Below are 23,754 nucleotides of genomic sequence, written 5' to 3'. Positions count from 1 at the left end.
TCCAAGATGGGGCTATACAGAGAATAGAAGGTAGAGGCATGTTTGTGATTAAAGTCTTTTGCTTACCCTCTTTGAATGACCTTTGCAGAGGTCTTTTCGTTTTGGAAAAAACACTATTTGTATGTGTCTTTGTATTTAGATTATTGTCATCACAAGCAAGAATTGTTAATGCAATCAATGTTCTGGTGGATTGCATCTTGTATCTTACCTGCTGTGGATCCACACTGTTTGTTCCACCATTTTGTATCAGGTTGCATGCCTGACTCAACTCTAATTCAAAAGGAGGCTTCCTGTCCATCAAGAGGAGCCTGGGGTGGAGCTCGGGGTATTGAACTTGGCACTCATAGTGTAGCTAGTTAGGAGGGTCCTTGTAATGTAACCTTGTGTATGTGTTTTGAGATAGTATGATGTTTGCAGTGTTAGTTTGAAATTAATGGAGTTTGTAACCAAAGTTCAGGAGGGATGACAACAATCAAGTTCAATCGGACTCGGCTGTAGTAATTAGCAATCACTCCTGATGTCATTTCCTCTCCTAAAACACTATAAATACCGTACGTGATCCCCTTCTCTCCCTCCCATACATCTTTTGCATCCCATCATTGCAGCTGCCCCTTGGTCACTCCTCACTCTGCATGGGGGTCCTGTCCTCCTTGTCCTGTGGCCAGGAGGTCAGCCCTCAGCCAAGCAGGTTAAGCCGAATTTTCACTAAACACTCCATAATCATTTCAGGACACTTTGTTCATGGTTGTTGTAATTCCTACTGAATTGCAGGAAATTCTTGGAAGAAACTACAGATTGCTATTTTTGTTGGATGTTTTTCCCTTTGTTAATATTTTTTTCTGTCAGAAGAGCACTTTCAGTGACCAGACCCTTTTTGCTCTTTTTGTTTGGCCTGTGTTTTTTTAATGACTTCTGTGACCACTCCAGGCTTTACTGTCCATATGTCACGAAAGAGAGCTCAGGTGATTAGAGAGAAAACTAAAACTTCCCCATGAACCCAGTGAAGCTCAGAATGTTACTGAAAGCCAGGTGTGCTGTTCTGGAGACAGTATGTATGTACTCTGAGTGGTGGCTCTGTGGCTAAGGCTCTGTACCTGTGGCTGGTAGGTTGCTGGTTCAAAACCTCCAGTTGACAGAGGAATCCTACTCCGTTGGGTCCCTGAGCGAGGTCCTTAACCCCAGCTGCTCCAGGGGTGCTGTATAAATGGCTGACCCTGTGCTGTGACCCCCCCAAGCCTCTCTCTCCCTGCCTGTGTGTCTCAATGAGCGCAAGCTTTGATATGTGAAATGGCAATTTCCTAATACAAGAAATTGTAAATGGCTAATAAAGTGATCTTTGACATGAGACACTTTTGAATGACAGTCTCAGAAAGAAGATAAACTCCAGGACTGTGGAAGAAAAATCCAGCCATACTGTAGGTCAGCCAAAACCTCACAATTAAAATGAGTAGTTATGGGCTATGATTAACAGGTGAAAAATGTCTGACTGTAACCTTCTGGGATCACCTTCACTTGAGTGCAATCAGCATGAATGATGCATTGTGAGGCCACTAAGTCTGAATGGACAAAAAAATGCTATCACATTTGATAAATTTGTGTGACTTTGTGTGACTCAGAGCACTTGCTTATTTATGGCATCAGTGTTAGATTTTAAACAATATGAACATATCTTGTGTTGTATTTTCTACTGATTGGTGCAATACAAGTTCCATTTTAGCCAACAGGAGGAGGTTTCCTCTTTATATGTCAGTATTCCAGCAAGATTGTCCAGGCATCCCTATCATTTGAATGAATCTTGTGAAACTTGGCTTTGGGTTCGGTTCAGTTTGAAGACAATCTTTTAATGCAGCATGACTGAAGAGATTTCTCAAATGGCTGACTTATGTACATGTAAAAAGCTAGATTTTAATGTCACAAGCTTTTTAACAGTGACCGTATTTCTTCATATGCTGTTTAAGATATCATTTCTGTCTGGTTTTTATATGCTGTATAAAAAAAAGCTGAGTTAGTTCCACTCCCTCAAATGGGTTGTTTAAAAAACAGTAGCCTCATCTGGAAAATTCACAGTTTAAAGCATTATAAATATATTCAAAATGCAACAAATGGAACAGTAAGGTAGGTACCTTGCAAGTTTTGAAATTCAGAAAACATGTTATGTAGTTATGCTTAATACCTGTTACGCTCACTGTCATTGTTTGCTCAAGTTAATAAATGTAAGTTTACATTACTGTACATTGAGTGGGTCAGGCATGCAGAACTCTGTCCTTGAGGCTACTGTCTGACAGAAATCACTTTCAGGCTGCTGTAGAGATGACTTTCTCTAAACTTTACTATGGTTGGCATATTTCAATTTACCTTGTTGTCCCTCAGTAAGTGTCAGCTTGGACCTTCCAGTTTAACTTTCTTATTGGATTTCCATATGAGCCCATTGGCAGAGACTTGCAGGAACCTAGCCCAATCTGAAGAAACGGTTCAAAACGCAAAGACTTGTGCTTCGTCTCTTGTGGCCATTTCTTCCTAAGTTTGATGTTGACAGAATTCATGAAGATTTAATTGAACAGACAGGGAAGACTGCATTTAGCTAACAAAGGAAGACAGTATACTTGAATTAAGAATCTAAAAAGTGGTTCCTCTAAAATATGAACAATATATGAAAAAAGCCTACAGAGTAGCAGGACTTAAACCTAGATATGAAGTCAGTCTATCACCCAATAGACACATAAGCATGAAGAATCACTTCAGAGACACACATTCATTTAATCAGCATTTCTTTGGAAGATGGTAAGAAACCTTCCAGAATTTCACACAATAAGCACCTTGGTCCAGCTCGCTTAGCCAAGAAGCTGCTGCAGAAAAAAAATATTTGTGTAATTAAAAGAAATTACAGAAAATTGCATTTTTGCAACCTGTCAATGCTGACTGGTGGAGATGAAATTTTTTTAGCAGACGGGCTACATTATTCAGAAGAAATGGGTGAGAAAAAAAGAGTTGGTAGAATAGCTATTTATAATTTTGCACTCCTCACACATCTTTGATGCTCAACAAACTCATGCAGCAAGACAAATATTTTAGTCTGTTTGAATCAAACTCATAATATCTAAAATCTTAGTGTTAAAAGTGTATTGAAAAACACCACATTAAGAACTTTCTATGCATTCTTACACAATGAACATGAAAATATATGCAGTTTATGCTGTAGCAAGATGTGATATGGTTCTTTACTATCTGTATCCTTTTTTGTTTTTTCCTTGCACATCATGAGCATTTTTTATAACAGAATATGTTAAACATAACACTATCAAGCATCCCAGTGATTCTCAGTACTGGTATGGGATAGATTGAGAATAAAAGTTTGTGGAGTATCTGTTTTGACTGCGTTGTAAAATGGAATAAAAGTATGATCATTTTGTTTGTTAATTTATTTTTTTGCCTAGCTGATATCTTTCAAATACTGCTTACAAAATGTATCAACATTTTTTTTCCCCATTATAAGTCATTTTAACCATTTTAAATAGTTTTTCCTGGAGGGATTAGCAGAAGGGCAAGCCATGACTATATCAATGTCAAAAACATTGTCCATTACACAAGACTGAGAGATCATCTTCAACCACTTACATAAAAATGATATCACTTTACTTTTATCTGGAATAACATAAAATGCATAACTTTCTCTTTAAAAATACCCCTTGCGCATAACAGGGATCTTGTCCGCCTGATCTAAAGAAGGTCTTCTTTAGCTCAGCCGGCAAGACCCCCGTTCAGCGACGCCAGAGACCCGGGTTTGTGCCCATGCGGTGGACGGACGAACTGGGGTGGGAGCGGTGAGGGCACAAGCCCTAGAACCCGAAACCAAACCCGAATACAAACATTTTTCGTCTCTTGAATTGAACCCTCTGCACATGCAATGGCGCTGCAAGAAAGGTGACATATAATTTAGTATATCACCAGCCTCTTTGGAGCAGGAGGCTGACAAAAGAAGACCCATCTCCCTGAGGTATAACAAAGAAAATTCTGCCTCACTCCCAATACACAGAAGGACTACTTTTACAGGGAAGGGTGTTTCTTATCTAGATGCATGACAAACACCCACACACATATAAAAGGAAGCCTTATTTTCTTAGACACAAAAACACTTTTGGTTTGTAAAGGACACAGTATCTTACACCACTGTAAGTTGATGATTCAGTAATACAGTATGGGAGGCAGAGGGATAGCCAGAGGGGTGCCAGAGTCCATCCCTAAATATGGTTGTGTTGCCCCAGCTGCCACTCCATTTTTGGCGTTACCTAAAATCCCATCCCAGTTTATCTTAAAGTTACCAGCAAAATAAAAGGTAAATGTACGAAACAATTACGACGGGTCTCATATGTTTTAAGAGAGTACACGTAGTCTGGATTGTAAATGGTGTCGTCAAGTATGCGGCAGATCGTTGTAGATCGTTCCCAGGCTGCTAACAGAAAGATATTTTGCTCCGAGGACGAACAGACGTATTTTGAGATCTGAAAGAACATCACAAAACAGGACACAATTTCCTCGGGAACGCCGTGAGTCGTGTTCAAAGTTGTATTGTCCGGTGAGAATACAAATTGCACAAGCGCAAATTCACTACGCTTGCGCGTCAATTCCGCCTCGTCCCGCGGTGTAAAGCAGGGTTTACAAGAGTAACTGGTTCAGAAAAGAATAGTAGTACACTTTTTATTAGTACATCCTATTTTAAGAAGGCGAATAGTATCATTGTAAAATGCCACCCCTTCTGGATTCCCTGCCAGCCCTCTGCTAACCCAAATATTAAAACTCAGGTTGCGCCACTGATAAGAGGTGATTTTTTTCGTCATCCCAAAACTAGCAAAAACCTGTTTTATTACAACACTGGATTAAATGATTATCTGAAGCGATTCAAGCAGGGATTCAAGACATTAGTCTGTGTTGGGTGCAGAGGAACAAGTACAAGATAATTCCACGCTGAAAGTAGAAATAACGATGTTTTAGCTGTTAAGCCTTCGTCAGGTGTCAAACCTTCTCATGCTATCTCAGAATTGTTTGTGTATGCACGTGTGTGTCTTTAAAGTCCTGGATCCCCACCAGGATGCATTTCCATGTTTCCATTATTTTGAATAATCGTCAAGTTTGCACCCTTCAGTAAAATAAATGTTAAAGTAATGAAGAGATGTTTAAAACCCAATTTCCTGGATCAGGGAAAGAAAGTCTTTAGCTGTATCAGTCTACTTTAGCTGTATCAGCACCATGCTACACTCCACAGACTTTTCCCTGGAGGTGTCATAGCTAAATATGAACAAGGAGCAGCACTGCAATGATATTTCATTTAATTATTTTTTTTTTTTGCTGATGACAAAAGATTCCCAAGGGTTGAGTGGACATATTAAAAATTATCTGTATGAAAAAGTCAGTCAAAGTATCAAGGCTGGAAATACGGTCATGTTTGATTGTGGTTCACTGTTGCATATGCTTATATGTGATTTATTGAGCCGTCAAATGAGTTCTTAACGGGCTGATAACACACTTGTTTAAATGTCAAAGTGCTCATTTGTCAGATAAGTGTATTTACCAGTCTTATGAATCTAACCATCAACTTACTTTTGATACAGAATTAAAAAAATATATTTTATGTTTCTATTCTATAATTTAAATTCATGACATATTAATCCCCTTAATCGGTCAATTGATTGTAGTCCACAGCTGTAGTTCTTAAGCAGGGTGACCCAGCTTCTTACTTGAACCCCTGTAGCTCTTATTCCACCATTGAGTGGATAAAGACAATATGCACTGATCTGAGATCACCTGCTTGTCCTCACACTGGAATTCCATCACACAAACAGGAGAACTAAGGCATCAGTAGTGTGTTGAAATAAACAGACCATTGAACATGTGGCGCTAAGAAGTCAAGACTGGCTTTTACTGAAAAAATGGAACATCATTCCATGCCAAAGCACACACACCCAAACACTTTGGAGACTTAATGAGCATGTCTAATGAGAAGGTGGGAGTAAATCAGAATGCCTGTAGAAAGAACATGCAGACTCCACACAGAAAATGCCTTAGGCTGGAATCAAACTCAGGGCCCAAGAGCTGCTGAAGCAGCAGGACTAACCACTAGGTCAGCTTAAGAGCTCTTAAGAGCATAGTATCTATTAATGTGATTTGTGGGTTTTTTTTAACTACATTTATCAACTTAAAATAGATTCTTGTAAGGGAACTTCAATGTCTGGATACCAGATGGGGTTAAATACAATTTTTATTTAAAAACGGCTGGCTCACTGAAAAACCAGATGCCTGTTTCCTTATTCTTGAGAGCACTCGGGCTGGTTAATAAGGTCCTGAGAAACAGTCAAATAAAGGCCCTCACAGAATACAATCTAGTATTAAGGCTTTAAGGGAACAGAAGCTTCCCTGTGATATAGAAGATTCTATTAAGATAACTAAATCATTTTATTGTCCTAGAATTGCATGATAGTTGCAAAAAAACAACACTTTGAGAGAATGAATCAAAACACGGTTTTATTGAAAGCTGCCATTTAAACTTGAAGAACAAGGCCAGGGGGAGACAAAAAATAATTATGAAGTGTATAAGGAAGGTTCTACTTTTTTTTTCTTTGTAAATATGGTGGAGCTCATAACTTATCTTTAAATATGTCCTTTTTACACATGTGTGCAATCACGCTTGATGGGTGAATTAGGGAATTAATGTAGAATATCAAGATATTTAATCAAAACAAAATTATTGTATGTAGAATCTTAATAAATACTAATATTTACAAAACAGAAGCATTTGTGAGCTTTTATATGTTTCAGTTTAACCTGAGATAATGCATGGATTACAGATTACATAAAGCCATACATATCTACAAATACATACAAATGTAAGTGAAATGTCTTCACACAGGAAAGATGATCCTTCCTGCAAAAGCTATAAAAGAAATCGTGAGACTGCAGAATCTGGGACACCCAGCTTGAGATGTACAGAAACACAGGCTTTAAACCAGTATGCAGCACTCTTTGAAGTAAAACATTAGGTTCAGAAACTTATGATGAAAACCTTAAAGAGCGGCCTTCAGAATGAGATATTTTTAAAACACTGATGTTTAACCTGAGGCCAAATATCCATCCATCAATTAACAGAAAGTGGTTTGTCCTGATGAGAATTGTGGCAGATTCTGGAAGAATAGGACACAATGCAATACGACTGTCACTGTCTGCTCTTGCAGGCAATAAAAATAAAGGGCAGCACAATTTGATGTCCATAGTTTGTACTGATGCACCAGAGCTACTTTACAAAATCACTGTTCAATGCATAACTTAAATGTGAACACTGTACGCACTTGGAAGAAAAATAGTTGATTTATAAAATATTCCAAAGGAACTGACAAAATATGGTGTAAAAGATTAATAAAGTGTGTAGGACTGGCAGCCCACTGAAGCTCAACAGGTGTGAGCCTGGTCAGTACCTGGATGGGAAACTCCTGGGAAAAATTTCCAGTTGCTGCTGGAAGAGGTGTTAGTGGGGCTAGTAGGGGGCGCTCACCCTGCAGTCTATGTGGATCCTAATGCCCTAGTATAGTGATGCGGATACTAGACTGTAAAAGGGAGCTGAAGTCCTGACTCTCTGTGGTCATTAAAAATCCCAGGGTGTTTCTTGAAAAGAGCAGGGGCGTAACCCCGGTGTCCTGGCCAAATTTCCCATTGACCTTTACAAATCATGTCCTCCTCATAACCCCCATCTATTAATTGGCTTCATCACTCTCTTCTGCTTCCCACTGATAGCTGGTGTGTGGTGAGCATTCTGGCGCACTATGGCTGCCGTTGCATCATCCAGATGGATGCTGCACATTGGTGGTGGTGGAGAGGATCCCCGTTAACTGTAAAACGCTTTGAGTGGAGAGACCAGAAAAGCACTATGAAAGTGTAAGGAATTATTAAGTAAATGTTACAGCAACAATTACAACCAAAGTTAACAAAGTTGTGGTCACTGGTGCTCATGTTGTTCTTAAATGTAGAGCTCATAATGGTTTCAGCTTTACGCTGCACTATTCCATCTTTGTCTTTGCTTTTGTTCTAGGTGTGCAAGGTTGTGAATCCTAACAATGGCAGAGATGTCAGCATTTTCTTTTGGTGTTTGGCCAATTCCAGCCCCAGTTTAGCCATCAACAGCATTTTTGCTTTAATTGAGAAATTTCCACACGATGCACAGTGAAGAAAAAGGCTCTGTGTCGTGACTACTTTTTCACATAATGGCCACAGGGCGTTGTTCACCAAAAGCTATGCGGTAATTGTAACAGTCTATTTCTTCACAAAATCTGAGGTTGTGATCTTACCGTGTTCAGCCCAATGATCACATGATTCTATTGAAGTTTCCAAATCTTCACAGGAGTCAGTTTTTGTTTCCCGATTCTATAGAATCTCTACCAGTTTGGTCATGTCATTTGTGAAGTCTAAGACAGCCATGTGGTGTTATGCAACTCAAGCCTTTTAAATTATGGGTAAAATGTTGATGTCAATTCTAAATAATCTCCACCACTCACCCATCTTCTGACTGGTACATTGTGCATTGAATTATATGTTAGCAAAGGTTCTACTTTCACTGCTGAGCACTTGCTTTTTCCATTCTAGTTACTGCACTTGACATTCATAAATTTGTTTTTCATTGTTTTGTATTGGAGCTGAAGTCTGAAATAATGGATTACGTATCCAATGAACTTGTCAGGGTGCTTCACGTTCAATTGCTTTTCTTCACAAAATTGGCTGCAAAGGGCTTTGCTAAGTGTTGGAAAAAAAATAACTTGTATTGAAAATAACTATCTGGAGCCTTCTGAAAATTGTACACTGCAGAATGTTTAAAAACCATGTGGGATGCTGTTCCCTAAACTGAGCAGGAATATAAACTGTATGATGTCTCAGCAAAGTAAACAATCTTTTGCAGACCTAAATGAAATAAGGCTCAGTAGTCTTTTTTTTAGTCTGTGGATTTCAGACCTCACTCCTACAAGAATCATGAGTGCACACTCTCTAATTCAGACTTAGACAATCTCTGCATCATGGAGAACTGACCGCACAAAATTCTTAGCAGCAAAAGAATTATACGTTACAAGACATCATCTCAATAAAGCATTATTACCTGATCAAATTCTTTCACTTTTAATGAATCACATAATAATAATATAACACTTCGGGGTTCACATGGGTGCCCCACAGGACAAAGGACAAGTGGAGACTTGAAAACACTACAATAATAATCACCTTCATCATCATTCCTTACACTTGAATAGGATTTGGCCAAGACAATGGAGAAACACCTCTACTCTTTAGTGTCACTCCGGGTGACAGACAGATATGATATTCAATTGCCACATGTTTCTTGAAATTGAAAGGATATATACCTCTATAAAGCACATCTCAGAGTTTTGCTGCTCTCTGTTTCACCAGACTGAATTTCACCTGTTCCTTACCTGAAACCAAATGAATTGTATAATTCTAACTATGCTCCAGGCTTTGTTTCTCCCATATTATTTCATCTCGCGCCTTCTGTTTTGGCTTGAATATTTCATCTTCATGTTGTGCAGCACATTTCCCCAGTGGCAGGAGGGCTGTTCTCTTGCTAGTTTCAGTATGAACTGCCTGTCTTCTGCCTCCCTGATTCAACAAACTTGACTTGATTTAAATGTCCTTATAGGTCCTTATGCAAGCAAAGTGTAAAATGTACCATTATGGATATTCTGTATCAGCATAACAAGTACTTAGAAATTCTGCTTAGATTTTAATCAGTTCATCTGAATTTCATGCTTCACATAGAGGGATAAGCTTGCACAAACTGTGTTTTGAAGGCTCAGACAATCTTTATCTTCCTTGTGTTGATAGTGTTACTGTTAAAAATAGGAGTCTGTTCTGTTCCCTTACCACTTAGAACAGAACAGATTCCTATTTTTAACAGCAACACTATCACTCCTGAAAGTGCATTACAGATCTGATGCAAGTGGTGCGACTTAGAAGCTCTATCACAGGGCTTTTGAGCAATGATGCTTTTTCAACCCACTACGTCTATTTTGGCTTCAAGAATACTGGATTAAAGCAAGCTCTCTGACTTTTTGTACTGCAGCATCTAGACTAGTTTTCAAGACTCATTATGTTTTAACTTGAGCCACCGAGAACAAAATAAATAGAGGAAGCCTTCAAAAAAACTTAGAACCGAAGTTACTGAAAATTAAAAAAAAACTCTCCCTAGCAGCAACACACAACAGTGTCCAAAGCTCTAACCCAAGGTTGCAAAACTATGGACAGGACACTCGCTATCCAGGCTCCGTGAAGTTGGCCCCCCTACAGACAACACAAACGATGAAACCCACCTCATTCGTGCTACGTTTGTGGCGGTTTGTGATGCTTGGTTTCCGGGGTATACTGTATCGCCTTGTTTTTTCGGGGTCGTGACGTCACTCAGCCCCACTACAATGTCATAGGGAAACCAAACCGGTCTCATTTGTTAGTGCTACGTTTGTGCCGTTGAAAGTAACTTCCCAGCTGCTTCCCAGCTTCCCAGAGCATGTATCGAGCTTCCCAGTGCACGCGTTTGCTTGTAGCAGCTCGATACATGCTCGACCTGTAGGAGTTAAACACGAAGAGGTTCTAAAATTTCTCCTGTAAACAAATTACAAGTTTTGGAATAACATTAAGATAGTATTGACGGATAGATGCGATTGTGCATTTTACAGATAACTATTCAGATCGCCTCTAAATGACCTGCAGTATTTTTAAATGAACGACGTATACAGAGCTAAAATACATCCAAAGTATGTATTGGACGCTTTTATTAGCAGACCATTCTTGCAATTAAAGGTACGATGATTTGGGTAGCACTGTAATGCGACTATAACAATTCACTGTTAATTCTTGTGGGAAGTCACGCATTTCCAAATTAGGTGTCTTTTGGCGTCGAAAATAGAATACTAATTTTGTGGGTTTCATACAAGTTTAAAAGCATCATGAAGGATCAAACAAGATCTTCAGAACTTAATATTTTAATACCTTCGCAGTTTTTATTCTCTTGGCGCCTCCCTCGATATTACCCTTGGGGCGATGCATTTACTCCAACCTCTGAAACCCATACGTGCCTGCAAGTTCTTCTGGGATGTTATGATCAAGTCCGCTGAAAATTTAAAGACAAGGTAAAAGCTCCGTGAAGTTGTCCCCCCTACAGACAACACAAACGATTCAACCCACCTCATTCATTAGTGTTACGTTTGTGCCGGTTTGTGTCGTTGAAAGTAGCGTTTGTGCTGCTTTCGTTTTCGATATAAGTGAAATATTATATTTCGATATAAGCGATATAAGAGATATAGCGTCTTGTTTTTCCCTGTGATCACATGACCATGCACGATGACTTTGACCTCCAGTGACTCCGTCTGCCGAGTGTTACAGTTTAGCGCGTACATTTAACATTTTAAAATGTTTAATTTAAAATGAGCCTCCTTCGATGTGAATAATACTCAGACACGTTAACCATCTATGACATAAACCTGTGGTTGTAATGTATGTAAGACCTATGGTTTGTATTTGATACGGCACGTTTTCCTTTGCTTTCCCTACCGTGACGCGTAACTGTGGGATAACATCGCGACAAGACCTCCGCAGGTGTATAAGGAGGTCTTGTCGTATAAGGCATGTATATTAAGGCAGTGTATATCACGACTGGCGCCTTGCTTCCATGCCCCCCTGGCACCGCTGTCGCAACACTGGTCTTATATCAGGCTATGATATACCCAGACAGGACGTGTCCCGATATATGGACTTTGTGTTGCGACATAGGGTCAGCATATTGTATCGCAACTGGGGTTCAGGCGGGCGCCCTGCCGCATTAGGTCGGCCACCCACCGTCGGGGGCTCGAACCCGGGACACCCGCGTCACTTAACAGGGACCCAGCCCAGTGAGCCAAAGAGAGATCTCTCTACAGCCCAGTGGCTGTAGTCCTGCTATCACAGGGAAGGGCGGTGACGTCACCTGCTCTGGTAAGCCGGCTCTTACACAGTGCCTGTCGGCCGTGAGCGTTACAATATTCTGTCTGGGAATGTCCTATCGCAACATATGGACTCCATGTCGCGACATGGGTGCGAGGCATTTTGCGGGGGTATGTCATATCGCGATATACGGGCTTCATGTCGCGACATGGGCGTGGCCGATTTTGTCATATAGCGATAGAGGGCCTTTCATGTCGCGACATGGGGGCGGGGGCGTTTTGTCGGGGTATGTTATATCGCGATATACAGGCTTCATGTCGCGACATGGGGCGGGGCACTTTGTCGGGGGTATATCATATCGCGATATATGGGCTTCATGTCGCGACATGGGCGTAAGCGGGTGTGTCATATCGCGATATATGGATTTAATGTTGCGACAGTGGCGTCGTGACAGTGATGCGCCAGTCACAATGGGTATCGCGATGTGATTGTGATGTGCGCACTCCTATCGTGACATGCTATCGGAGTCGTGAACGTGCTGTGGATGCCATGGCATTTTTTGTCTGCTATTCAATTCAGAAACCAATGTATGTGTTACTGTATATCTAGCGTGCTCATACAGAACTTCCGCTGTGGCGCTTTACCCAATCAGAGTGTCGATTCTCATTCTTCACCCAATCGCGGCCCGGACTGTTCGGGGGTTTAGCCAATCACGGCTCTGAGAGCTGTTCAAGCCAGCAGCGGCAGGTGGATCGGCTTGTTTACCGTCAATGAGAATCTATTTTTAAAATGCTTTACTTATTTGTAAAATAACTACATCGGCTTGTTTTTTTAACGTCTTTATTGATTCACAATGTCCCTTACTCTTCGAAATAAATACATTTTTTTATTTGAAATATAACTGTCTCCGCTGCTTTCTGTAATGAATACATGGTATTTGAACAATTGTAATTGTATATTTACGGTAGGGGAAACACCTTCTGCTTTGTACTTCAAAAATGAATAGAAATGTAAAGTGTATGATCATTATATTATTATGCTCGTGCTTTCAATTTTGTTTTTTATTGTTAAATTATATCGATCTGGAAACTAATACCTTAAAATGTGAATATGGACTTTCCAGTATTGCTTCTCGAATGTGTTATTTACTACCCGCGACAACCTTGTACGTAGTGCCCCTTAAAAAACACGCTAGTTCTTTTTCACGTTAATGAATGTGCATTGCATAAAAAGTGCAACAGTGGTCTTGCTGTTCGTAAAGTAGCAGATTCAAGCCTTTTTGAACACGTGGCTCGACTGACGGGTCGAATCTTTACACGTCCCTTGATACTCGTGTTTATTAAGAAGGACACAGTGTGAAACTGATCGCTTCTTAATTTTTTAAAAAAGCACACTGCTGCGAAGTATTAAGACGTGCTCGTTAAAGCCTCTTGGTAGGAACATGCAATTGTTTGCTAGTGTTCGCTTTTTGAGACTACACACGCAACTCTTCTGGTTAGGGTATGTGACGTTCGTGACAAATTTAATTTTCCTGCTCGCACAAACGCACAGAAGACACTGTTATTAAATGCAAAATCAACCCCCGTCCCCCACCCGGGCAAACAGAGGAACACAATTGCAGAACTGTTACTCTTGCACTGGTAACAGACACTTGAACTCGGCAGACGGGGTCATTGGTGGTCAAAGTCACCGTGCATGGTGATCACTGGGAACCCAAGGCGCTATATCTCTGAAACGAAAGCAGCACAAACGCTACTTTCAACGACACAAACCGGCACAAACGTAGCACTAACGAATGAGGTGGCTTTCATCGTTTGTCCTGTCTATAGGGGGGGCAACTTCACGAAGCTCACAATTCAGCATGATTTATGCGCAATTCTTAAATTTCTAAAAACGTGGAGCAATTTAATTTCGATTAAAGTTTGAAAGCTTTATACGTTGATGGATTAATTGCAAGATTAAGATTTGCTGGACTGTAGCATTCTAGAACAAGGGTCGGCTACAGCTGTTCTAACCTTTTATGACTCAATGACTCATTAATTACTTCATTACCCAGTTATTCTGACTGTCACTCAATCCATCATTTTCACAGAGTGACTTTTCATAGTGATTGTCATTTTGCAGCACTTTGTAAACCCCTGTTACAACAGGGCATTGTTAAATTAAAATCAAAGAGCATTATAGAAAAATAGTTAATATAAAGAGTTGGGGGAAAAAGCATGATTTTGTCAATATTTATCAATATTTACAGGGACAGGAACTAGAAAATAAAAGTTATAATCCTTTCACATAGTGTAGTGTTTGGGTCATTAAATCAGAGTTATTGGTATGCAAGGAAAAAATACCTCATGCGTGTTGCTCTGCTCTTGTCCAAGTGCGACTATGTCCGTACACAAAACAGACATGAAATACACTGAGCATGCATAGACTGTCCTTGATTGATCCCTAGGAAAGTATCATAGCAAACCCACATCCTGTGACTCCCCCAGACAAATTACTGTATCTTCAGTCCCACATGAAAGGATTACTGTTCTTGTCCACACATTGCGTAAAGCACCACACCAATTTTCAGTGCTGTTCGGCATATAAAATTCACATACTGTAGACCTACAGTATAGAGTAATTGAATACACTTGTTAAGGTTTGGTACACTAACCCATGGAGAGTCTATACACTTCTGTGCTTTCAGGCAGGATATATTAACCTTCAACTGATCCAAAAAAGGCAAAAGAGTAGTCTTGTCAATCAAAGTGCCAGATACACAAATGGAGTTCTCCACTGGTGCACGGAGTTGAGGGTAAAGGGTGGTTTATGTTTTGTTCGGAGATTGATGAAGTGCTGCAGAAAAAAATCTGCTGATTGTCAGGTGCTTCTGTCAGCAACAGCAGCCACACTTTAGTCCAGCCTTGTTGGATAATTAGGCAGATTAGCAAAGGGGCTGAATTGCAAATATTAATTTAGGAAGCTGAGACAAGTCAAATCAGCACACGGACGATGGGGATATATCTGCCTTTTCTCTGGCCCGAATTGGAGCCTGGAGATAGAATGTTTCATAGCCAAGGAAACATATTCTACTCTAGTTCTCAGCCCTGTCCACATTTCTAAGCTTCTTTTATTTGCATTCAGCAATGCAGGAAAGATATGTCTGCGTTGTGGGACTCAGAATGTAAGGTAGGCATTGTCAAGTGCAGTTTATGGGCCTTTGACATGATGTGGCTGCCTGCATTTTGCAGAGGTCTGCGTATGATAACTTGTAGGAAGCACTTGCTTTTTCTGGAGATTTCTGAAAGAAGAACAATCCATAGTTAAATTGTCTTATGTCTAATAAATGCTTCATTGTTTTAATTAAAGACCCAGCTTTTCAAGAAATGAAGAGGAGGTCCAATTAAATGATGACTTTTGGGTAAATGGAGTAATTACCTGAAACGTGTAACCACACTAAACCCAAATTACAGAAATAAGACAAAATGCAGGCTTTAAAATTCTTAATAATATCCTGACCTTAATCTTGCTAATATGTTATACTGAGCTTGATAGGAGATGGGGAATGTTTTAGGAAATAATTGGGACTAAACAGAACAAACAGACATGTAGCCCATGTAACAGAACATCCTGACTGCTAAATGCCAACAAGGCCATAATCTTGCCATAATGAATTTACGATTTGATTAGGGTTTACGACAGCCACATTAAGTAATTGGCTATGTGGCCATAAAAGGGGCTGTAAGAACTAAAAACACAACACAAAACCACAAAATATAGATTTTGTGAGATCTTTCAGTTACATGAACAGTTCTAAATGGTTTCCATTTTGAATAATGTGTTTGTCAGCTCTGTGGCAAATTGTTTCTGTAGTCAGCTGTGACACTGACCACTGTGATTGCAGTGGACTAAGTGCCTTTGAGAACTAGTGTAGGTTGTGAGGTTGCAGTGATAAAACATATTACATGCAGTGTGAAATGAGGCCTGATATAATCATAATGGAGACCACCGAGCAGGAGCTCATCTGCTTGCCCAACTTCCTGTGAATATGTCTGCAGTCCATGGCGGACACACTCTGAACGACAAATTAAATTGCAGCAAATCAAAAGTCATCAAGATACGGTGTATGATTGCTTAAGAAAGCAAGTCATGTCAGCGCAGTTTTATACCCAGTCAATGGCTAGACCATAGGTCATGCTTTCTATTCAGAGCCAGACAAAAGTTGCAATGATCTATACTTCAGCATTCCAATCGGTGGTTTCCACTAATAATAATAAAGAATAATTCCTTACACTTATATAGCGCTTTCCTGGACACTCTACCCAAAGCGCTTTACAGGTAAGGGGCTCCCTTCCACCACCACCAATGTGCAGCACCCATCTGGATGATGTGATGGCAGCCATAATGCCCCAGAATGCTCACCACACATCAGCTATCATGGGGTGGAGAACACAGTCATGAAGCCAATTCATAGATGGGGATTATTAGGAGGCCATGATTGGTAAGGGCCAATGGGAAATTTTGACGGACACTGGGGTTACACCCCCTACTCTTTTTGAGAAAATCCCTGGGGTTTTTAATGACCACAGAGAGTCAGGACCTCTGTTTTACGTCTTATCCGAAGGACGGCGCCTTTTTACAGTATAGTGTCCCCGTCACTATACTGGGGCATTAGGACCCACATGGACCGCAGGGTGAGCCCCCCCCTGCTGGCTCCACTAACACCTCTTCCAGCAGAAACCTTAGTTTTTCCCAGGAGGTCTCCCATCTAGGTACTGACCAGACTCACACCGGTCAGTGTTGTCTCTGCCTTGGTTTTTTTAGCAGACTAAAGAGATTCTCAGTACTGATATATAGTTACTATTAAGGCTGATTTAGAATACAAAATTTATTCACCCTTGCACTTCTTTTTTTAATCTTCCAGTTACTACGGCAACAAGATGTTGTCTGTGTGGTAGCTGGCACATGATGCCGCAGTCCCAAATGTTTCCTATAAGTAGATCACAGCGGATGTTACTTTTTTGTTTGCACAGAGAGCCAGCCATGTTCTCTTTTTAAATCACCTTACGTGGGAACGTTCTCTTTTCATATGAAAAGGGTTGTATCTGACATTGTTTACAGATTTTATAATGCTTATAGATCTCACCCCATCAAGCCATTAAATCAGAAGGTAAATTCAATGCTTGATAATATCTTCATGTAGGAGTTCTCCCTATTGTATTTACAGAATATTTCTTCATCAATCATGCTTTGCTTGTACAGTATGTCCATTATCTATTATGGCTTAATTGGGTTTCTTAGATGTGCAGTATAGAGAGCACAGAGTATTGTTACCTTTTATTATTACCATTTTAAAACCTAAAATCTGATTCTGTTTGGACCTCAAGCATTTCTAGGATTCAAGCATTTCTGCTGTACAGTATGGACAGAGAGATAGTAGTGTACAGAGAAATAATGTACTTCTCGTGTGCTCACACTTGTGAGGCGTATCACTCCTCCAGTCTTTGCTTACGTTGCATGTGAGGTTTGTATGCATTTGGAATTCAATGTCTCTCAGACATCATCTAGCCCCCTAAGCCTGCAGAGCACACATGCTGGTGAGCAAACCCAGCGAGCCCAAAGATCAATTATAAGGCCCAACAAGCACCAACCACTGCAACACATGTAACAAGATGACAACAAAAGAGCCATGTTACATTATTAATAATAATATTAATAATAATAATTCCATACACTTATCTAGAGCTTTTCTGGACATTCAACTCAAAGCACCTTACAGGTAATAGAGACTCCCCTCCACCACCACCAATGAGCACCATTCACCTGGATGATGAAACAGCAGCTAGAGAGCGCCAGAACAATCACCACAAACCAGTTCATAGATGGGTTTTATTAAGAGGCCATGATTGGTAAAGACCAATGGGAAATTTGGCCAGTACGCTGGGGTTACACCCCTACTCTTTTCAAGAAATGGCCTGGGATTTTTAAGGACCACAGAGAGTCAGGACCTCGGTTTTACATCAGAAGTACAGCACCTTTTTTACAGTACAGTGTTCCCGTCACTTTAGTGGGGCATTAGGACCCACAAAGACCGCAGGGTGAGCGCCCCCTACTGGCCCCACTAACACCACTTCCAGCAGCAACCTAAGTTTTTCCCAGGAGGTCTCCCATCCACGTACTGACCAGGCTCACACCTGCTGAGCTTCAGTGGGTTGGTAGTTGTGAGTTGCAGGGTGACATTGCTGCTGGCTACATTAACCCTTCTGTATGAACTGGGATTTTCAAAGTGTGTCAGAATAGTATGAATCAAATTACGCAGGCTCGAGGAAAGCCATCCTCTTGTGTTGGCATGAAGGTAGTGGCAGAATAGCCAAGTTGGTTCAAATGCAGACCACAATCAAGAAGAAATAGTGTTGGTTTACAGGTTTGTCTGTGTTTTTCAAAAAAGAATCCTTAAAAGGATTTCACACAGAAAAGATTGTACAACATATTGTAAAGGATAAACAAACATTAAACAGGCCTCATTAAAATTTCTAGGTCAATAGAGGGCTCACTGATTAATCATCAAAGCCTTTTTCTATGACCACTTACAAAGGGAGGTTGTTGTGTTTGGCCTCTTCTGTCTGATTTTACTCACAGCTCTAGTACACTGAGCATCTGTGGGGCATGTTGGCTAGACCAGAGGCACTGCTGAAGAACTGCAGCATTTAAAACACCTGATGGGGCCAATGTACAGGGGCTGTGATGTGTGAGCCAGGCCCCTCTCCCTCCCACCTCCCTTTTCACAGAGCCACATTCATTATCAATAATTAATCAACCTTCGCCACACCGAAGCTTCGGCTTTCGTTTGAGGGGAAGATCAAAGAGCCTACCTTGAGATAAAAATCATTACTCATTTTCTCAGTCAGCAGTGGAATAATAATGAGCTTTCCTGCATTTATAAAGCGCAGGCATGATTTTTCCCCTCGTTCTCTTTCTGCTATTAATATTGTTCATCTGCTTAAAGTGAGACCGTATGAAGCCGTTCTGTGTCTGTCTTTTCTCTGTGCTTGCCAAACATTTTTGTTTAAATGTAGTAGTTTTTAAGACAGATACTTTTACCCAGTATTGCAAAATGTTTGGATTCTAAAGTTCTACAAAATAAATCAAACAGTTTTTTTTCTACCAGATTAAGATCTAATGGAGATGAAGAACAGGAATATTTGCCATGCATTCTATATGATTGTTTAACATAACCTGAACATAAATGTGCACTTAGGGTGTGAAAGCATAATGGCAGTTAAATTGGACCCATGGGATAGAATTCTAGATGAAGAGAACTAGTACAGCTTTCCTGCCTATAGACACACTGTTCTAAAGCTCCAAAAGCATGTCACTGGCCAATTTACTTAGCTCCTTTTTCTACTTAAAATTAAGACTTGTGTATATGATGTCGGAATGGAATGTAACAAGAAAGTTGTACATTTATAATTTGTTGAAAATCACTTGGCTCCTTCCCCATAAAGAGTAGTCAGTATTTGTATGCCAGACCTGTCATTTATTTTTAGGTTCTCTGTCATGAATATACTTTCTGTTAATATACTTTCTGCCATTTTTTCACTTTCTGCCCACAAGTGTTTGCATTCTGCTTGTAAATGAAAAGCATCGATTGGCAGTTACATTATCAAGCTTTCTTTTTTCCTCAAAATCAGATGAAATATTTTTCTTCATTACTTCATTGTCATATTGCTCGCTCCATCTGAAATGCAACTGGAAATTAGGGACTTAATGGTACCAAGACTTTGAAATTGAGGGAAGCAGACTTTGTTGTCTTCTTTGTCGTTTTTTTTCTTAATCTTCCTTGTCTTAGTCTTCTTTTTTTCATGCACATACTGTATTTGGTAACCATTCATAAGACTAGGTTTGTTAGAGGGATAAGAGTAAAATACCTGAGTCAAGGGTAGAGAAGCTGATATTTGAATGTGTGAATTTCCCATTAGAAGCCCAGAGCCTTAATCACTACATTGGAACCCCTTTATATTCAGGGCAAAGGGTGGGGGAAGCCGAACTTTTCTGCTCAAAGACAGTGCGCCCATTCTGTCTTTCTGTAATACTGTACTGTAGCATGTGCATGACGAGAAATTCTAGTATTGCAATGAAGAAAGGAAAATGGAAAAACTGGCATTTTTAAAACACTTGTTAGGTGTTTTGAACAAAATAGAATCATTTCCCTGTTTTGGGGATGGCGATGTAAAATCAGTAATGATTTCCTAAAAGGCCTGTAGAGCCCTGTGAACATAAGTTTCTTATGCACAGTTTCTCGCAATTACCTCTTACAAATCTTTTGAGAAGCTTTTTACACAGAACTTCTAGACAGCAAGTGATCTCTTTTATGGTTTCGTTTCCAAAGTCTCGTTGATCCGCAATGACAAATGATTCACCTTTTTGTTTACTTACTTAGAGTGATTGAAACCATGAAACTCAGAATCCATTGGGAATTTTTGTGTGCAGTACTTTCAAGATAATAGCCAGGAAGCTGAGCAAGCACTATACCTTGCTATAACACTAACTGAGTTTGTTGTTACGCTGTAATGGGGATTGTGTGTCTTTGTCATGCTGTCACTATATATTGCAAGTGACACCACAGCACAACTTGTTCAGGTGGCTTTTTATTCATCATGTGGCAAAAGGCTTTTCTTCTCGGAGGGGGGGGGGAGACTTCTTCAACACTGACAACTGATGCTGTCAGAAAGAGATTTATTTATCAGCCTGGGGATCCTTTGGAAATTTCATTACTGTTTGGTTGTATTGAGCACAACAACTGATTACATTTTATCTGGGAAGTTGTCGTTATATACTGAATTACATTCAGTTCATAATGCCCTGCAACCTGAAACAATCAAATCAATACAATCTGGCCCATTCTCCAAACACCAGTCCTAATCAAGACATAATTAGAAATGTTTGTCCACATTTAGCAAATAAATTTTACCAAATAAAGTGGGAATGTACCTTGCATGAGTAAGTTATGAACTTACTTTCCAGCAGGGAGACCACATAATTGGGATGTGGATGTTGTTGAACATAAGGACATAAAAAGAATGTAAAAACAGTTGCTAACGATTAGGAGCTGTTTGACTCATCAAGCTAAGTTGGATTTCAGTACCTAATTGAACCAAGGCTCTCATCCAAACATTTCATGAAAGACGCAAGGTTATCAGCACTAACATGGCAAGATAGCTTGTTGCAGACTCCCACAAGTCATTTCTGTTGCTAAAAAAGGTTTCTATAATTGATCTATTGTTGTCTGTGTGGGCTGTAAGTGATTTTTGCTTGAGAGTTCAGAACTTAATGCTGTAGGTTAATTTTTCATGAGGCTATATTATAAAATACTTAAAGCATATTAGACTTGTAGGAATTCTCATCAATAATTCGACCATTATCATGCTCTACATTTTTTAATTTCCTTTTTACCTAAGCGAAGAACTTCTCTAATAACATTTTCACATCACAGTAAACTCATAGGTAAAAATATTGACTGAAGGATGACTAGGACTCTAAAACTCCACAGGTAATGTGTGGCTAGTTTCAGGAGTGGGACTCAGATAGACTCCCATCCCCTTCAGTGGTCACTAATCACAGAAAACTGGTAGAAGAAGTAGAATCCGCATTTTAATCCCTCACACCACTACCTTCATCTGAGCCTCAGACCTACTAGACAATGGGATGGGATTAGACTAAGAGTATTTTAGACCCCTGTGGAACACAACCACATGCTCTTCAAGTTTTTGTTTGCTGCTCACTAAGAAACAGCAGATAAATCATTTGTTTGGTCCTAAAGATTTTGACCTTTTGTATTTTGATTTGCTGTTGGCTTGTCATTTTCTGTGTGGCTGTGGGTAGGGTTCTTTGCATTTTTATCAAGTGAAGGGATACCGCTTGTTTGTGTTTCTCCACTTTGTCCGGGCAGTCAAAAATGACAGAAATAAAAGTGACAAATTGAAACTAGTGTGTCCTTCAAATAGACCGTAGGAAGCAGCTGGGTCTCCATCTGATTGATGCTGTGATGAAGGCAATGTGATAGCTAACACTGAGGAACGGCACTGGTAGATACTGTATGTGTCCAGAAATGTGTTGAACCAGCTTCACTTTAATGGGTGAATCAGTATCTTTTTATATCTTAAACACCTGAGAAAGAACTTGCAAATTTTGCAGAAAAATAAAAAAAGACATGGATATTAGTATTTTATAGGTAAGAGGAGAGTTTAAAGCCCCTTTTGTTTCAGGTTATTTTTTCTAAAATGCTTTACAGACCAGTGTATATACAAAATGGGTTCAGGAAAGAAAAATCGATAGTGGTGCTTCTTTGTGAACAACAAATCAGAAAACAGAAACAAAATAACATTGCTAAACAGTTTTTTTTTAAAGTCAGCTATTGAAAGATTCATCTCAATATCCCTTAATTAGATTAACTTTAGTCTGGCATCTTCATTTGTGATACTAGTTCTATGAGACCCCACTGCTTTTAGTTTAGTTAAACTGTCATACTGTATATTCTCACTATCATCTTTATCATTATCATTAGTAATGTTTCCAATATCTAAAATGTACAGTTTTGTCATGCTTCTCCAGTACTAGAACATTACAGTGTTTTGTGCTTTTCTGATCCTGTTCTAATCTCTTTGTCTCCACAGCTGTCTGCCTAGTCTTGGGCTGTATGATTTTCCCTGATGGTTGGGACTCGGAGGTGGTGAGGGACATGTGTGGGGAAGAGACTGGCAAATACACCCTGGGAAACTGCTCTGTGCGCTGGGCATATATCCTGGCGATCATCGGCATTCTGGATGCCCTCATCCTCTCCTTCCTCGCTTTTGTTTTGGGCAACAGGCAAAATGACCTGTTGCAGGAGGAGCTGAAGGCTGACAACAAAGGTAGGGCATGCTGTGGCTTCTGTGTGGAAGAGTCATTTCGGCAAATGGGCGAAATTATATCATGTTGTATTGGTAAAGGATCAATAAGAATGACTCCAGCGGTCCAACTGTTGGTTGAACAGGATGCAAACCCACTGATGCATCAACATAATCAATGCTAAGTGGTGACTTTATCTAATTGTTCTTGACAGACTCAGCTAAGTGTCCAATATGATCCATTATATTATCTCTGCAAGAGTTGCTCCAATGGAATCCTCTCAACTCCACTTCTCTCCAGGTTCAAGATGACTGAATAGGCAATGAATCCAAACTGCTTATAGCTTTTATTTCAATGGTTATACTCTTATCTTTAGCTGTGGATATATAATGACGATCAGCTGTTCTCTGGGTTTTAGGTTATTTTGAAATCATGCTTCGCATAATTTCTTTTGTTTCACTTGATTTTTCGCTGTTGAAACACACCTGATGGTCATAAAGATGAGGATTATTTTACAATGACAAATCCTTTCACTTAGATTGCTATTTGGTGCTGTACTGTATATTTAAAAGTAAACCATTTTCAATTCTTTGAATATGAAATGTGCTTGGGAATCAATGATCCTGCAACATTTGACATAGAATAAATTCTAAGAACTTTAAAAGATGTAGTAAATGCATTATAGTTTTTGTTCATGTAAAAAAATAAAGACTATTCTAAATTTCTAACCTGAAAGCGTTACATGATTTTTAAGATGTATGCTTCATTGTGCATTCTGGTTTAGAACACATTCCTTTTTCATGGCAGGCATTTTAAAAGCTGCCATATAAATAAAGTTCTGTTCCATTATGAACAGTACTCATTTTTACCTGGCACACATTTAGAATCATGATCAGCTTTATTAAAAAACACACACACACATCT

The 23,754-nt window shown here is 39.7% G+C and overlaps 1 protein-coding gene across 2 annotated transcripts in view; it reads left to right on the top strand.

Moving 5' to 3' along the window:
• The window catches only part of lhfpl4a (LHFPL tetraspan subfamily member 4a), an 86,619-nt gene that overhangs the window by 37,748 nt on the left and 25,117 nt on the right, over positions 1–23,754 (top strand). For both annotated transcript variants that reach the window (XM_088636736.1, XM_088636737.1), the window contains exon 2: positions 22,617–22,853. In XM_088636736.1, coding sequence (XP_088492862.1) covers positions 22,617–22,853 — 237 coding nt within the window. The remainder of the gene's footprint in view (positions 1–22,616; positions 22,854–23,754) is intronic.

This window comes from Lepisosteus platostomus, chromosome 6 (assembly GCF_059453375.1).
Source record: "Lepisosteus platostomus isolate fLepPlt1 chromosome 6, fLepPlt1.hap1, whole genome shotgun sequence".
Taxonomy (NCBI): Eukaryota; Metazoa; Chordata; class Actinopteri; order Semionotiformes; family Lepisosteidae; genus Lepisosteus; species Lepisosteus platostomus.
This window is presented reverse-complemented; position numbering and strand designations above follow the sequence as displayed.